Source organism: Electrophorus electricus, chromosome 4 (genome assembly GCF_013358815.1).
Source record: "Electrophorus electricus isolate fEleEle1 chromosome 4, fEleEle1.pri, whole genome shotgun sequence".
NCBI lineage: Eukaryota > Metazoa > Chordata > Actinopteri > Gymnotiformes > Gymnotidae > Electrophorus > Electrophorus electricus.
This window is the reverse complement of record NC_049538.1, coordinates 1196159-1211781: the sequence shown is the minus strand read 5'-3', so window position 1 is coordinate 1211781 and position 15623 is coordinate 1196159. Positions and strand designations below refer to the sequence as shown.

The following is a 15623-nucleotide window of genomic DNA, read 5'->3' as shown; positions in this document are numbered from 1 at the left end:
AGTACGTTTGCAAGCTTACATTGCCCAATTTTCCAAGTGGAGGATTTCAGAGTTATGCAACTTTTCCATTTGGGGAAAGAGAACATGCATCAGAAAAATAGGACGTCTTTCCAGTGAACCTGACAACTTCATAGGTGCAGCAGGGTAAGCACCTCCTGCTTCTCATTTCTATTTAGACTGGATTTCCTCATTCTGCAGAACCCCATGTGTCAAATTTGGCCACCCTCTTGGTGTCCCTGTTTTCATAGTTTCCCTGTCATGTTTATTTTCCTTTATTTCCTTGTTCCGTTCCTTGTTTGTTTGTTTTTCTCCACCCCCTGTCTGTTCACTCTAGTCCACTCCTTGTTTTGGTTTTCGCTGTTCACCTGTGTTTGATTAGTCTTTAATTGTCTTGTTTATTTAAGCCCTGTGTTTTGTTCCCTAGGTTGTCAGTTATTTTGGTATGTTTGGTCATGTTTAGAGTTATTGTCAAAGAAAATAACTTGACAAAGGAAAGGAATGATAAACGGCTAATGGAATGGCTAACATAACTGGTAATATGTATTAAAAAGAAACAGAAGCACAAATGGTAATCTCTTTGTTTGGTGTATTTGTGTATAATACAGAGGTTATTATTTACAGACAAATAAACACACTGGTGTAATTGTGACCCAGGTCAAAACAATAAAAAAAAAAATTTAAAGAAAAAAAAATATATACTAGGACATACAAAACACTACCCTCACTTCTTACACAGCTACTTGCACAGCTACTATCTATACACGTCATGGGATGCTCCCCCCCACGAGTCTCCCAGTACAGACTGTCGTGTGCAGGGGGTTCACCATCATTTGTAACCATGTCCTCTATGATTGCACGCACCTGCATGGGTCATGTGTCTATTTAAACCTCTGCTAGTGTGTTCATTGTGTTGGTCATTGATGGTGAAGTCTGTTTAAACAAGTCTAGCTTTTGTTCAATGTTTTGTAACCTTTGTTTAGTTAAATGTATCATTATATCTGTCACTAGTGTTATGTGTGAGTGCCACCATTGTTGTTCATGTTTTACGTTAATAAATATTTCACTCTATTGAGGGAGTCTGGGTGAGCAACCACACTCTAATGATGGTGGACCCATGTGCAGAACAGTTAGATATTAGATCAGGTCAAATAAGAGGAAAAACTAAACACCACGCCAAGCTTGGAAAAAAGGAGAACAAAGGATGCCATGGGAAGAAATGGCAACCCCGATGCACTGGGGAAAACCAAACTAAAACCTCCCAAACAAAACCAGAAAACCAGATCCTGTATGACAACCAACCGTTGTGATCATAGACAAGATGCAGAAAACAGCAGTGGTAATAGACACATAAGTCACAAATTATGTAAACATACAAAGAAAGAAATATGAGAAATTGGAAATATATACCAATGACTAAAAGAGAAGATCTGGAAAGTTAACACCAAGGTGATAGGGGCTGTGACCCATTATTATACATATATATTATACATATATAATATTTTAATTGAATACTGTATATTATTTTTTCACATATGTTAGTGCAGATAATTACCCCAGATAAACTACTGCACATCATTTAAAAATGAGGCTAGGCAGGCCTTACAAATTGCCTTTTTTGGATGTTCTGTGTAATATATTAAATTGTTTATTTACTTAGTTATTGATAAACTTAATTAAATTCCCAAATATAATACAAATCATCTAATTTCTGAACTTTGTAACAGTGTAAATAATATAACATTATTGACTTTCCATATCCAGCTGACACCAGTCAATACAGAACAAAATGAATAATTACCTTCACTGGAAAGACACCCTTTGTTTTATTAGTGACACATTTTTGTTTTGTTTTGTTTTTCCCCAGAAAGGAATGGTGTATACCTCTGCTATTTACAGTTCAACTGCCACCTGGAACTTGAGGCTACAATCTGAAATCAGTGATGTGATAAGATAGACTAGCAGTTTATCATTGCTGTCAGATTTTCCCATACTTCTTGAGTCACTGGAAAGACACTCTGTTTTATTAGTGACTCTTATCTTTCCCTCTGCTATTCACTATCAAACTGTCACCTGGAACTTGAGGCTAAGTAGTCCTATGAATGTATCCTGTACCTGACTACATTAACTACCATGAATTGAGGAAATAAGGTAAACAAGTTACAGTGCAGAAATCATAATAGATGCTTTGATCTTTAAATGAAGATTTTCTGCAGAAAGGTTTAAAATGACCTGCTTATAAGAGGTTCCTGCTTCAACTGGATGGCTGAGAACCATGTGAGCCTTTCTGAACAAAACAGAAGAAAAGTAAAAAATGCACCCTGCATTACCCACCTAAAGGTCATTATTGTAGCAGGAACTTTGCAAGCTGAACTGTTTTTGTGCTTCAGATGATCTGCTTTATATAATATTATCAATTTTTTATTTATTTCAAACATATTTATATAAGATGGAAACTTTAATGAGGGAGGTATTGTTTCTAGAAGTTATTGATTTTAATTATTGTTGAGCTAGACTGACAGCATGTGAATGATCAGGCACTGATAATAATCAGTAGTAGTGGAGGTGTCAGGGTGGTGGGGCCACAAATCAAATCCTGTTTATGACTGAATATAGGCCCTGCCATTATACACTTAACACACTTAACACACTTAACATGGACATTAATAAACATAAAAAACATTTATATGTTTGGATTCATATTTGGAATATATTTTTGCATAAAATTAGTATAGAAATATGCAAAGACAAATCATTAGGAAATTATTATTGAAGCAATAAATAATTAATGAAATGCTTTATTATATTGTTTAATTAATAAAATCTAAGTTTAAACAACTTATTGAAATGGAAATGGATATTGTTAATATTTGTATTTATTATTAAGTTAAAATCATTTACATAACTATTTATCAATTCATTTAAATATACAAAAGCACAGACACACACACACACACACACACACACACACACACACAAGCACACAGCCATATCTGTAGAAGGTTTGAATCATTTGGAAACTGTTAACTCCTCCTCTTCGGTTTGAAGGCCTGTACCTATAAAAGGTGTCCCTTTTTCTCAAACAGCCACAAACTAACTCTAGTTATTAAACCTTGAAGTTTAACATTTTGTGAAGACTTCAGTGAAGGTATGTGCTTTTTATTAAGCTATTTTTTAAAAAGCTTAGCAGCTGTCTTGTATTAACTGGGGTTTTTATAGTTCATAGATTGTTCTTTGATGGTGAATTGATGAGTACATATAAACAATGCCTTCATTTATCTAAAGGTCATCACAATCTACCACTGCTGATGTTCTTTACACACATTCATTATTAGATGCTCATTCACTCTCATGTACTGTGTATTCTGTAAGTGTACTGTAGTAAAGGTAAGAGGTAGCAAAATGTAAAACTGTAGTATGGAACAAAAACAGGATATTTCAGACAGGAGACTTATAAAGTATGTATACATATCAAGAAAACTGGTTTCACCTTCAGAAGCAATTAAAAGGATGAAGAACCCGTGAAATAACACATTATATATTAATATATACTACAATGTATACTATGATTATGATTATATATATTGTAACGGTGAGCTCTAAGGACGCATGTGCAGAGAAGACCAAAATTTATTAGGGGCAAATCCAAAGTCGTAGTCGTTAGGGTAGTCCAGGGTCAAAGAGACAATACGGAGATTTCGGGGATACATCATAAATAAACCAAGGGCTAGGATAAACGAAGGTTAGTAAAGACACACGAAGGCAGACAGGGGAAGCAAGCTATAACAAAGACGCTAGTAAGAACGAACACTAGGATAACAAAACAGGCCAGCATAAATGAAGGCTTTGAAACACAGAGGAGCTTTGATACAACCACATAAATACACGCATTCAAATAACGAACCGCCAAAACACAGGGAAGACAGGGTTTAAATACATGAACTTAACAGGGTAGACGGGCAGGTGTGAGCAATCAAACGAGGGCCAGAGAAAACGAAACTACGGAAGGGAACTAAAATACACAAGACACGGAAAACATGGAACACAGAAGCTGGGAGGGACTAACCGTGACATATATTGATATAATATGTATGTATAATTTGCTTTAATACTATAGAAGGTAATATGAAATTATGTAGAAATCAGAAAAAATGGAAATTTAAGGTGCACGATTATGACCGATTCATTATAGGTAATGAATAATAAAGTAAATATATATATACAAACTGTAACAATGGAACAAGAATATAGACTCAATGTACAAACTATATAAATGTAATAAAAGTAATATGAAATTACGAGCAGATGTGGGTCATTGTTCATGAGATGTATATGACTGTTCACACATAGGATGAAAGATCATTTAAGGTGCTGTTTAAAGTGCTGGTGTTTGTGGAGGTCAGTGCTGGGATCAGCTGGCATGGAGGAAGTTTAGATAGTGTGTGTTGGCGTCATTCACAATACACACTGCCCATGGGAAGAAGCTTCTTTTGAGGTGTTCGGAGTTCTTCCTCAAGCTGGAGTAGTGTCTTCCTTATGGCAGCAGTGTAAAGAGGACATAATGTGTATGGCTGGATTTTGTGATGATCCTCCAGCACAGCGTCTGGTGTAGATGTCCTGTAGGTGTATAAGAGCTCCACCAATGATATATTCCACAAATCACACCACCTACTGCAGAGCCTTGTGGATGTGGTTGGTGCTGTTTCTGCTCCCTATCAGGCTGCTTGGTGTCGTGCTGTGGTAGAAACTGGTGGTGGGTGGTGAGGGTTCAAATCTCCTCAGTCTCTGTAGTAGATAAAGGCATTGCTGCACTTTCTAGACTGTTGAGTCTATGTGATGTGTCCAACGTTTGAGAGTGAGGTATCTGAAGCTGCTCACTCTCACTACTGGTGTTGTGTCACTGGTGAGGAGCAAGTAACTTCTTGACTGCTTCCTTGTAAAGTCTACCACCAGATCTTTTGAACTGCTGACCATCAGTAACAGTCTGTTGCTGTGTCCGTACTGAGTCAGATACTGCACTGAGTGGGATCAATGTTGTGATCAGTCCAGTCACAGAAGTGTTGCCAGCAAACTTGACGATGGTGTTAGAGCTGTGTGTGGGAACATGTAGAGGGAGTACAGCAACAGGCACAGGACACAGGACGCATCCCTGTTGGGCTGTAGTGTTCAGTCTGAGAGTGCTGAAATGTGCCATCCTACTCTCACTGCCTGTGACCTGCCAGTCAGGAAGCTGTAGATCCACCTGCCCAGTAGAAGTACTCAGTCCCATGTCCACTAGTTTTCTTGTGAGTATGTGTGTCATATAGTGTTAAATGTCAAACTGTAGTCAATGAAGAGAATTCTGGAATAATACACTTGCCTGCTGGTCAGATGACATTATGAGGTATGATGGAGGTGTAAAATGGCATCATCCTTTGATCTGTATGGATGATATGCAAACTGTAGAGGGTTCACGTATTTTGGCAGGGAGGAGCAGATGAAATTCTTGACCAGTTTATCGGACCATTTCATAGCGATGGGAGTGAGTGCTTCTGATCTAGTGATAAGAGACAGTGCTACTTTTGTAGTGATGATAGTGAGTTCTACTGTTGTAGTGATGGAAGTGAGTGCTTCTGATCATAGTCATTTGTCGATAGTCACTTGGATAAGAAGAAATCACCCTCTTTTCTAGCAGAAACTACCCTCTTTTTAAGGCATGTGGGGACAGCAGACTGAACCAGAAACATGTTGAAGATCATCATGGACATGTTGAAGAAGGTGCTAACTATAAAGCACAGACCCTGAATAAACATATACAGTCTGGACCTGACACATTTATTACAAACATCCTCTTGATCACATTTCTGACAGTACACTCTGTAACGAGTGGCAGTTCTCTCCTGTAGCTATACTAAAAATATGTTTGTTTATATGCAGGTACGAGAAAAATGCTGCTCTCTGATTTGCTGAATGATTTTGCTCTGTCACTGTCCTTAAACACTGAATAACAATGGTCCTAAGTATAAGACTTTCTGGAGGGACAGATGACATGTTGATAGTTCACATCACTTTTTTAAGGTTTGCCTGGTTTTCTTAGGTGACAAGACTTTTGTCAAATGTTCACAAAATGATGCTTGTCTCTTCTCAGAATTGCTCCTTTTACTTCCCTGGCCCCATTTAATCCCTGCAGATGGACAGCCCCAGAAGGTATTTTTATGATTTTACTTTTTTTTTTAAGATTTTATTTTTTTAGTTTAATCAAATTGTGATTGTTAACATATGTTAGAGTAATATAGTACAGTAATTTTAAAATAGCATTTCAGGTTAATGTACTATTCACATTCTTCTACATTTTTATTTACATTTTGTATTTGTGAATGCTTATTCCTGTCTATGCATGATCATGCTACATTGGCCCAGCGCAACAAAACTTCAAAACACTTTCATGACAGTGAAAGACACCATATATGAACGGTGGTGTTAAACATGACCAGTGGGATTGGGGCAAGACTGTTTTACCTGTTATTGTATACTGTGTGTGTAGCAGTGAAGTGAGAATTGGCCACTCTCTGAATGAGGATGAGAGTCAACATGTGGCCAAAAGGAGAGCAACTGTTCTTCAGTGTCTTCAGCATCACAATATATCCTGCAGTGTGGTGAATCAGATTCTTAAATATATTCCTCAGTCTTATACAATTGTTACAATTGCTTTATGCTACAAATAATTATGCCTATTTGAATCTTTGCTCAAACCAGCATATTGGGAGTGTAATATAAGCATCTACAAATAAATATAAAACATGTTTTTGTTCTTGTTTTTACTGGTGCTGTAGGGACACACATGGCTTTAGTTTAGTTTAGTTTTAAGATTAGGATGTGACACCCCTGCTCCTCACACAACTCATAGGGTGGTCACATTGGAGTGCTGATGCTAACATTATGTCATTCTCTTCAGATCTGTACAATATCTGTACATATTTCAAAACGTTGACCATCAGTATTATATCTGTGAATGTGCCTGGTCTTCAACAAGCCTGTGTTACAAAAACTGTTTGAAGCTTGTGGACTGACAGGGGGTCTCCTAGATGTGTGGTGGGTTTAGGGTGTGTGTTGTGTTCTAATGACTGCAGGACGAGGTACCCAACATTGCTGTGCTGGGCTCTGGTGGTGGGGAGAGAGCTATGATTGGATTGCTGGGGTCACTGAGCCAGCTGAGTGAAGAGAAACTGCTAGACTGCATCATGTATCTCAGTGGCGTCTCTGGATCTACTTGGTACTGATACTGAACATCTAGATATTCTAACTTCTTAATTATGTCCACACATAGAGCAGCACCTCAGTGTTCATCCTGAATATGGCACATCATTCATTTCTATAAAAAAACTAATTCTTTCAAAAATGCACATAAACAAATATGAATTAAATGTACACATTCAACAAAAGCAATTTAGTATCCATATTTGTCAACTCTATTCCTGAGGGAGAAATCCAATTATATGAGACCTGTAGGTTGTACCTTTACATTAAAAACATTGTGTTCCTTTTTAATGTAAATATTGTGATGAGGGTGGAAAGGCAGGAGGCAAATACAAGCCATGGTTCACATGACACAGACGTTTATTAACATGATGAACCAAACAGCAAACATGAAGAACGAAAACTGCTTTGACTGATTACCATACAAGGCAAACCACAGCAGACACAGTCTTACAATACTAAGCATATGAGTTAAACACTGACAAACACTGACTTACATACAAGCACTTAAATATACGTGCTAATGATGAGAGAAAGGTGTAGCACATAACCAACTAACGAGAGGCATAAGCAGGTAGATACACACACACACACACACACACACACACACACACACACACATCACACTGACATGGGGAGGAGTCAAGGAGGAGGTGGCCATGCTGTCACAATTGTGTTCCTTTTTAATGTAAACATTATGTTGTTTTTAATGTAAAAATTGTATTCTTTTTAATATAAACATTGTTATTGTTAATGTAATCTTTGTGATTCTCCCTGATCTCTGAAGGTGCATGGCATCAGCGTACCAAGAACCAGACTGGTCCAAACAAATGGAGACAGTGAAACAAAACATCATCCAAAAACTTACGAGTGATCAAGTCAACTACCACAAGACATGCTGCAAATTAAGGAAAATGTGTGAAAAGGACAACTTCAGCATAACCGATATCTGGGCAGTATTAATTGTGTCTAGTGTAGTGAAAGAGGTAAGAACAGTGTCCACAGATCCAGTAGTCAGAAAGTACGTTTTTAAGAGCTATTTTCATGTAGTGATTCAAGATGTATACACTGCAGTCTGTAATGTCTTTGCAGATTGATGAACAAGTTCTCACAGAACAGAGGGGTCAGCACACTAAAAACCCATATCCCATCTATACAGTGATTGATAAGAAGTCCAAATATGACACACTGTGTAAAGGTATTTTTTATGCACATATGTATGCGTGTATGTGTGTTTATATATGTGTATGAATGTGCATGGGTATATGATTAGGGTAGAATTACATTTTTATAGTTTGTAGGTGCTTGTTTGAGATCACTACATGAGTATAGGGGTATGATAGAATTAAATGTTTATATTGTCTGTTTATAGACTCTTGGTTTGAGATCACTCCACATGAGTGTGGCTACTCCCTCACCGGAGCCTTTGTGGATTCCAAATGTTTGGGAAGTCGGTTTGAGAAAGGGGCAAAAACTGAGGAACAGCCTGAGCTTGACATGCTGTACATACAAGGTAATACCTGAAAAAGGGGGTGGGGTTTAACCTTCACTCTTCTACACTTCTTATGAATTTTGTAAATAAAGCTTAAGAAACAGATTAATACCTCTAAGAGTACCTGCTGCTCTTTCCTCTATGGAGTGAGATTTACACCAAAACACTTTGTGTTTAAACCTTCAAAGCTCTTAGAAAGAAGACAGTATATTTTCTATAATTTTATATATCTAAAACAAATTGCCTCCTGTTATGCCATGCTCAGAGGTGCAGCTTGTCTTTTTATTGAGATGGTTTTTAATATCCAGGTTTGCAAAAACAAATTGACAGTTACCAGCTGCACATGTTGATGAATCAAACTGAATTCCCTCTCATTATAGTACAGGGATTTCCATTTGTGCAATTTTTCGTCTGTTTCTTTTATTATTGTTATTATTTTTTATATGACATCACTGATATTGTTGATTCTTGCAACAATTTTCATTATTTAACCACAAGCCAAGCAATTCTCACGTTGTTAAACCATTAGAGTCAAACTTCATCACATTCCCACCAGATGTAAGTTTGAAATGGAGAAAAGATGAAAGTGCTCAGTAACTATTCTGTTGAAATGTGCTAATTTTATGATCAAATTGGATCTTACACAGCTCTCATATGTTAATTTCTTTTGAATCTACAGGTTTGTGTGGTAGTGCACTAGCTGATGGAGAAGAGATAAAAAAAACAATTTTTAAGGGGCTACTCAAATTGAGCACAGGTCTGAAAAACTTAGTTTTAAAAGGTAAGTTCTACTCAGCACTTGCATCCTGCCCCAATCCACCTAACAGCTCAATTCTGAAAAAAACAAAACAAAAAACAAACACTAATTGTAAAGGTCAATCTGTTTATTTTAGCAAATATATCAGCTAGCAATGATGATGAGCTGGTGATGCATACCCTCCTGGAGTTGAATCTTCACTTCTTCAATGGAGAGGATCTTAAAAATGACATAACCAAGATGAATGAATTACTGAAAGGTTGTGTTCATATAAACATTTCATAATTCAAAGAACAGTGCATGCTTATTCAAACTAACATCTTCATTCCTAACATCTAATCTGAAGTAATAAATAGGTATTTAATATAATAACTTAATAATTATGGGGTTCTGCTGACCCAATATTCAATATGGCTTTTTATAATAAGGTATTATTATTTAGTTATTATTATATCACTAGTTTGTAGTGGCATTTAAAAAGATACACATGATAAACATTTTCTTTAGAAAAGCATGATAAAGAAGGAAATGAGGTAAAACTTCAAGAACCAATCACAGATGAGATCTTAAGCAACTACACACTGAAAGTGTGTGATTGTCTCCCTCACTGGTTCCCAAAGACAGTGGGTGAGTAGTGACCCAGAGCTGTGCATTACTGATGGATTTTCTAAACAATGTGATTTTAGAACCTTGGATTTGTAAGGGACTTCTTTTGGTAATGTATTTCCTTTTTGTGTGTACATGGCAGAAAGTAAAACTAACACATCTCTTCCTAATCCTGTGTGAAACTACAGTTATGATAGAGGAGCTGCACACATCCAGTAATTCCAGCAAGATTTGGGATTTGGCTTCTTTTGGTAATTTTTTTTTTTTGGTATTTCCTCTGTGTGTTCATGGCAGAAATTGTGATTCTTGCTTTCATTTAATATTCAATTAGCCTGTGTGAAACAAATACACTGGAGGAATGGAAGAACAACTACTTTTCCTGGTGTTTCATACTGTTTCTTCATAGTACTAATGAAAAAAGACATTTACTGAGTGTAAAATAAATATTATTCAAATAATTAATTTATTATTACATTATAATCTGATTTCCTTTTTTTAAATTTTCTTAACCTTTGTTTTAGAATGACCAAGTATTCTGTGGCAATTCATAAAATCTTATTCAAGAAGCCAAACTCTGCTCAATCAATTCTATGAATGTTAACAGATTTCTTCTGATTTTTACCAGAGCCTGTAGTGTGGAATAAAGGCAAGGCCTGGTAAATGTCATCAGGAAGTGACAGAGAACTCCAGAACTCCATTAAACACAGATCATGTTAGTTCAAGACAAAATGGTGGCAGCTCTGTCCAAATGTGATATGTGTTACAAGGTCTTGTTAACCAAGAGACATTAGGACTTGTTCTGGAGTGATTCTATATACTCTAAATATTTATGTTATTAAATGCAATTTGTTTTTTCTACTGGTAATTTGTGCCTGTTGAAATTCAGAACTAAGATCAGGTAGAAGTGCCTCGATCTGTCTATTTTATCTTGTCAGGCATTGTGATTGCTAAATGCATGAGGAAAGTTTGGCAGTGGGACTGGGGAACACATTACAACTTTCTCTACAAAATGACAGGTGGGAAATAATTCTACTTTTCATTTTGTGGTTTGATGCTTTTTTGTGTAATGGCTATCTTGTCTATGTCTCCCTCAAGGTTATGTAAAGGTTATCAATTTCATATTTATTAAATATTTATTATTATTGTGTGTGTTTATCATGGATAACAATTTTTAACATTCCAGTTTTAAAGTTGCAAGGTATCCATAACAAAACAAAATCTTCTTGCCAGACTTCTACCGTAGAAAGGTTTTATTTATTGAATCATAAAACCTCAATTGACTGAAGTGACTCCAACTGTCATTTAACAGCCTCTCTGTTGAGAGTCCATAGTATGTCTGTGTCAGTTAGTTACTCACATTTTGTGATGTCCTCCACTGGTTCACACATGGATTTTCTTTAATCTTTAATCTGGGAGATCCTAATTTAAGATTCATCCAATCACTTTAGTAACCCTTCCACATTAATTTGTAGCCCAACATTGCCATCATTGCTGTCTGTCATATCTACTTACAGACTCACCAGCACCTTACTGACTTGCTTCATTTCCTCCACTTTCTCCCACCATTGTAGAAACTTTAATACCTGATTTATTAGAAGCAAAAAAGGAAATTGTACAAAGTGCCTGAACAACTAACTTAATCTTATATAATTAGTATTCTTTATCTTTCATTAACAGTTGATGAAGTTCATCCCAGCATCCTAGAGTCAAAGACAAGACAATATGAGGACACTGGTCTGTTACTCAACTCACCCTATTTCTCTGTACTGAGAAAGGAACGCAATGTTGACCTCATCATTTCCCTTGACTTCAGTGATGGAGATCCCTTTGAGGTAACACACACACACACGCGTGCAGACACACACGCACACACACACACGTGCACACACACACACACACACACGCGCACACACACACTTACTTAAATATTAAAGATACCCTACAGTTAAAAAAAAAAAAAAACCCAAGTAGGACGAGCAGAAAGTTTAAAACCAAAACTATCAGGCACAAACAACAGAACAGCTTAGACACTATACAAACTGCTGAAAGAGACTTTGCAATGATCAACAGGCACAGGTAGATTTAAAGAAAACAATAAGAGAAACTACATACAGGTAACACCAATAGACTGGGGACTGAGAACAGACTGGGGCATTATGGGGCGTGGGACGTTATGGGACAGGTTGGAAGCCTCAGATGTGACATATGAAATGACCAAGTGTAAACAGGCTTTTTGTTTATATAGGCAGGTATTTAGGTAAAACATGGTATGAGACCACAGCACCACGAGCATGAATAAGTTTTATATCTCAGGGTCTGATATGCTAAAACCTTCCATACCAGCATTATGCCCAGGGAGTACAACAGAAACCAGGAGTACTTATCTGACGCATTTTATTCACTGGGGACTGGAAAACATTAGCAGTTTTAAATGTTTTAGCCGTCTTGTGCAGTTTGCTGTTAGTGAAATAATTTAGCGACATCATCACCATGTATCTAGCTAAATAATGAAATTTGTTGCAATGTCATAGACAATATAAAGGCTAAAAGTGGAAAAGTACTATTTCATGTTAAAGAGCACATCACCTGTACTCAGACTGAGCGGTCATGTACAGTTGTGGTCAGAAGTTTACATAACTTTACATCACATACATTTTCATGATGGACCCTGTTCTGGGTTGGTTCCTGCCCTGTGATGGAATCCTGCTGTGTTCTGGGTCAGTTCCTGCCTTGTGCCCTGTGCTGCTGGGATAGACTATGGTCCCTCACACACCTGAACTAGAATAAGTGGTTTAGAAGATGAATGAATATCTCTAATCTAGCCCATATATTTAGAAATATTTTAGAAGCAGTTTAGCTAAAATTAAATTTTCATGCAACGCTTCTCCCACATCTAACCTACTGACAGACCAGCTGGCCCAGCTAATAGCACAACTGTACAGTAGTCTATAAAGATGCCTTGGAAAAAAAAAAAAGATTAAACATAAAATCCATCTTCACTACAAGATTCTTGCTCATTCTCATGAGTTGGAAAAAAATGAAATATTTTACAAATGCTTGTGGTGTTTTTAAGATTTTTTATTCTTTAGTTCTCAGAGGCTATTTTAGTAGTTAATTAAGCAATAAATTCATATGTTCATACATGATTATAATTTCAGTTAGAACTGTTATTGTAGACACAAGCACACATGCACAGTCACACACAGCTAATTTGGGGCATTCTGTTTTATCCCTTATAGACAGTGGATAAAGCTGCTCAGATGTGTAAAGATCTTCAGATCCCGTTCCCTACAGTTGAACTGCCAGAGAATGAAGAAGAACCAAAGGACTTCTATGTGTTTAAGAACAACCCCAATGCTCCAGTTGTGATTCACATGCCTCTTTTTAATACTGTTAACTGTAAAGGTAACTATAATATTCAGTAAACAGACCTTCATAAGTGTATCCAGCTTCATTATCTAGCTTGCGCATGCAAACTACAAGCGCAAACAACATGTTTCTCTAATCATGAATTGAAGTAACTGTAAAATAGCAATACTGTAAGTGACTGATGTCTGTGTTTCCTCAGGTGAAGTTAAGATGTGGAAAGACATATATCACACCTTTCAGTTGTCTTACAATGATAAAATGATCAATGATCTTTTGGAGAAAGCTGGTCTAAATATCACAAACACAAAGGAGAAACTCCTGAAGGAGATAGAAAAAGTCATTAAAAGGAAGAAGCATTGGACAACAAAACCAAATTAAGAAATGCATTATTTTGGAGAATGTGACAACATACATCTTTATAACTGGGTAGTCTATAAGCATTCTATTAATTAATCAACAAAAGGTTATAATCATTTTGTGTCTGATTAAATAGATGTTGTTTGCTTTTTTAATAAGTACTCTTTGGCCATACATCTCTGGAATAAGGAATACAACTTCTTATTGTTGGTACAGGAATTTCAGTTTATTGCTTTTAACTAACTGACATGTAAGAATATTAATACACAGTGAGTGTTATTTCATGTATGGATATTAATGGGTATATAAATTTGATAGTGATGGTGCCACAATTAATCTCATCATAACTTTTATTGCCAATTTATTGGGGTGTTTGTACTGCTACAGTTGCTTTTAATGTAACTGACATATATAAATATTAGTACATAATCAAATATTCATGTATATTGTTGGACATGGATTTTTTTTTTTTGGAATTCTAGCACATTTTGTCTCCAACTCCCTCAATTGAGCAACAGAGTTGTTTCAGTTTAATTGATCTAAACTGTGTGTTAAATCTTTACTGTATTTGTAGTGGTTTATTTGGTGTCACATCAGAAAGTCATAATCATAAATAAATTGCATGATTTCAGAAAGATAAGGTTGCAGTTATTCCCAACAAACTTGCTTTCTAATCAGTACTTTAAAATATAAAATGTAGTTCTTTCAAATCTGTTAAGTCATTGAAATGCAGGCAGAGGTAGACACACAACACCTATATTAGTTTTGCCTAGATCAATATGAAGCTTTCCTTTTAGTCCTCTCCTGTTTCCCCTCATCTCCTGTCTTTTCGGATCTGTCCTGAACACTTTATATTCCCAGATCCCCACTATGTGTTTATTTTAAAGTTAGTTCCCCATATGGTGTTTGAACATATTCATCAGTGTACAAGGTTGGTCAGAGCAGTATAACATTCTGGCTGGGTCTGGATGTACACTATGTGCATATCTCTCCTGCATTAGGACTATACTTTGTCCCATCAGGCCCACCCAGCCAACACAGCCTGGTAATGCTCAAACCCAACAGGCCCCCATAACCTGCTGATCCTCAAACCTACAAGACCCACCCAGCCTTGAGCAGATGAGTTTGATATTGTAGTGAAGATAGACAAGTTATCCCTCTGATGGAACTCTGGCCTGCTCAGGGTAGGCTTTCTCTCACCCCCGGGCCACGGAGACAGGAGCCAGGACCCCTCTGGTACCATAATGCTGAGCATCAATGACATTAATAGCCTAGCTGATAACTTATCATGCTGTCCTGGATTTCCGCCCCTTCCCCCTCTACTTTGGTGTCATAAAAATCACAGATTGGAATGCAGGAAGCTCTGTCAAGCTTGGTTATACTTCAAGCACCTGTGATACTTCAAGTAACTAATTCCATCAGAATCAAACCCTTACCAGGACAGCCAACATTTTTCTTCCCACATCCACATGAGTAGATTATCTGTTGTTCATCCATATCACTTAATTTGTTTGTTGCACACCTCATGCTTATTGTAAACAAATTGTTAATCACTCCTAATTGTGTTTAATAGAAATGTGAACCAATTAGACATTATATATAGACAGTAGTTTGTAACTTGTCCAGACGTGGTGTAACGCAGGGAACAGATATGGAAGGAAACTCACCAACAGTTGTGCTCTGCCATAGAAGCCCCACGTCATGAAACTGGAGACAAGGCATGGGTTGCTACAAAAGACGGCTGGGTGGGACATGCAAGCAAGCTGAGTCCGAAATATGCCTATACTGTACTCAGTCGGTATTAATGAA

General features: G+C 36.8%; 1 protein-coding gene across 1 annotated transcript; it reads left to right on the top strand.

Annotated features, from left to right (window-relative positions):
- The first annotated feature begins 3104 nt into the window (after positions 1-3104).
- LOC118241143 (cytosolic phospholipase A2 gamma-like) lies at positions 3105-13835 on the top strand. The gene is made up of 16 exons (XM_035525053.1): positions 3105-3145; positions 6125-6183; positions 6521-6632; positions 7107-7249; positions 8021-8219; positions 8326-8431; positions 8606-8746; positions 9405-9506; positions 9619-9741; positions 9990-10109; positions 10231-10262; positions 10610-10628; positions 11024-11104; positions 11766-11920; positions 13328-13493; positions 13657-13835. The coding sequence occupies exons 2-16, from the start codon at positions 6167-6169 to the stop codon at positions 13833-13835; spliced, it is 1695 nt and encodes a 564-aa protein (XP_035380946.1). The 5' UTR covers positions 3105-3145; positions 6125-6166.
- Positions 13836-15623: the final 1788 nt, after the last annotated feature.